Source organism: Antechinus flavipes, chromosome 1 (genome assembly GCF_016432865.1).
Source record: "Antechinus flavipes isolate AdamAnt ecotype Samford, QLD, Australia chromosome 1, AdamAnt_v2, whole genome shotgun sequence".
Taxonomy (NCBI): domain Eukaryota; kingdom Metazoa; phylum Chordata; class Mammalia; order Dasyuromorphia; family Dasyuridae; genus Antechinus; species Antechinus flavipes.
The window spans coordinates 309435838-309438337 of NC_067398.1; the positions used below are offsets into that span (position 1 = coordinate 309435838).

Genomic DNA, 2500 nt, shown 5'->3' on the forward strand with positions numbered 1-2500 from the left:
AATAAAAGTTGGCAAAAGAAACTCTTCTCTTGTGTTCAAAATCTAATGGGGAGGAAGGGAGACATCATATATAAATTAGAATATACAAGATAAATACAGAGTAGATGTGAGATAATCTCAGATGGGTTGGCACTAGCACCTCTTGTAGTAGGGTATTTGAGTTGCACTTTAAAGAAAGAAACTTTGAGATAGAGATATGAGACAGCATTGTAAGTGAAGAGGACAGTTAGTGCAAAGACAGAGAAAGAGGAGAAGCTGGAGTGTTATGTTCAAAGAATTACAAGTAGACTAGTGTTGGATTGTCGAGTTGCGTGAAGAGGATTAAAATATTAGAAGACTGGAAGAAGCCAAGTTATAAATGTCTTTAAGGACCAATCAGAAAGATTTATATTTGATCCTGTAATCAGATAATAGGAGTTTGTTTTTGGAGTTTATTGAATAGGAGAGTGACATGGTAAGATCTGTTTAATGAAGATCTTTTTGACAACATAGTGGAAGGTGGAATGTGGGGAGAATCAGGAGGTAGGGAGACAAATGTGAACTCTTGGAATAGTAGTATGGGAAAAATAAAAAGAGCCTTAATTAGCATGATTTGCTCTGTGAGTAGAAAAAAGGTAGCTGTTTGTCAGATTTTTGTAAAGAAAGGAATGAAAGATTTGGCAGCAGATTGGGTTTATAGAGTGAGAAAGAGATGAGTAGAGAATCAACCAAAGCTACAAATATGAATGAAAGGAGGGTTGTAATTTGTCTCCTTGACAATAACTGGGAAGTTCAGAAGAGAGGGAGGTTTGACTGGGGAAGAATTGCTGCTTTGACTTTTTGTAGGAGGCTGTTAAAATGTTTTAAGTTTTCATAATAATGTTAGTCCCTTCTAACAGAGGAAATTATAAAGATTGTGTTCACCGTGATTGGTTTAGTTCTTCCTTGTTTTGAAAGGCTTGAGCTCTACAGGATTTCACAAACAAAACAGCCATTCCTCTTCTGATCTCCTTTGCTTGAAACACTGCCATGGAAACTGATTTTATTTGTTTAATCTAAAAAGTTAGGCTTCCGGTAGGAATTCCCTAGCACACAAGCACACAAACATTGAAGCTTTAATATGATGACACAAAACTTAGCTATCAGTGATTTTTAGGGTGTCGTATTTTGATTTTATAAGACATCAGCCTAAAAATGGCATTGTTATTAAAAATGACAACATTTTCGGTGACCTGAAAGTTGAGCCCCAGAGGTCTTGTTGGATTTTGGGTATGGCCAATGCAGAAATTAGATGGAGAGTCCTTTCTTAGATTAGAGTTGGGCTGCATAAGTCTAAGGCCAGTAAGATTTCTTGGAAATTCTTATACCAGAGTAATAGCCCATTCTCCCTCTTAGGTATTTCTCATGGGTCTTCTTGAGGAGGGGCATCTGAATTAGGTGACAGATGCTATACTACCAGAAGCTGTTCATCCCTGTCCCCATGAATAGGAGCCCAATAGACATGAGTTCTTGTGCTGAAAACTAATTGGCCCTTTCTAGGTACTGGAGGTGTGCATGAACTATTGTGGAGAGAAATTCCATGGTGAGGTGGCCAAGTTCCGCTTTCTGAATGAGCTGATCAAAGTTCTTTCTCCAAAGGTGAGTATGTCCCAGGAAACCTTGAGTTTTTAAAGGTTATGTTAGTGAAATTCAAATTCTAGCAGGTTTTAACAAAAATGTAAAGGTCCTAAGCAACCTATTTCCTGAGTATCAAGTTAGCTACATTCAGAGATACCCATTCCTAAAGGGTAGATAGTAAATTCTTTTGGCCAAGGCAATTCATTAAATCATCAACTGAAGCATGGAGGAGTTGTGATCTGATTCTGTAGGGGGAATCTTTGGAAGTAATGAAATATAATATATAATTCAAAGAGGCACTTGAAGGAATTCTTTAATTTGAATGGATGCTAGGTTTGGGGTTATTGGTGCAGACTTAGGCTTCATTTTGAGCCTCATCAATGTCTTACTGTTTCCCATATTTTGAGGGAAATCATCTTCCTTACTTTTTTGGGCTTCTATCTTAATTCATTCCTGCAGTATTTTAATGAGCATTCTCAGAAAGTGGAATGGATAGTCTTAAGCAAGATTGGGTTTAGAGAATGAATCCTTCTGTCCTGAGGCAGCAAGGAAGTCTCTAAGCCTAGAATTATACCTATATAGTAAAATAAAATAAATAGTCAGCAAATGTTGGTCAGCTTTGGGACTTATATCTGAAACCTATCTTCTACTGCCTAACATTTAATTGGCAGTATTGGGTATTAAAAAGAACAGTGGAGAGTATTGTGTAGTAAAAAGAAAAGTGAGAGCCAAGCAACTTGGACAGCAGGGGGGAAATAGCTCTGGAGCTCCCAGGGACCTGACATCAATTGTATTACTTAAATACTGTTGGTTTTGGACTATACTTTTAATGGTCTAAAATTCCATCTTTCTACCCTTCACTTTTAGTATCTTGGATCCTGGACCACAGACAAAGTCAAATCAA

General features: G+C 37.3%; 1 protein-coding gene across 2 annotated transcripts in view; it reads left to right on the forward strand.

The window, feature by feature from the left end:
• The window catches only part of GGA2 (golgi associated, gamma adaptin ear containing, ARF binding protein 2), a 35847-nt gene that overhangs the window by 14406 nt on the left and 18941 nt on the right, over positions 1-2500 (forward strand). For both annotated transcript variants that reach the window (XM_051964759.1, XM_051964756.1), the window contains 2 exons: positions 1519-1617; positions 2464-2500. The exon at positions 2464-2500 is cut by the window's right edge and continues 87 nt beyond it. In XM_051964759.1, the coding sequence (XP_051820719.1) occupies positions 1519-1617; positions 2464-2500 (136 nt within the window). The remainder of the gene's footprint in view (positions 1-1518; positions 1618-2463) is intronic.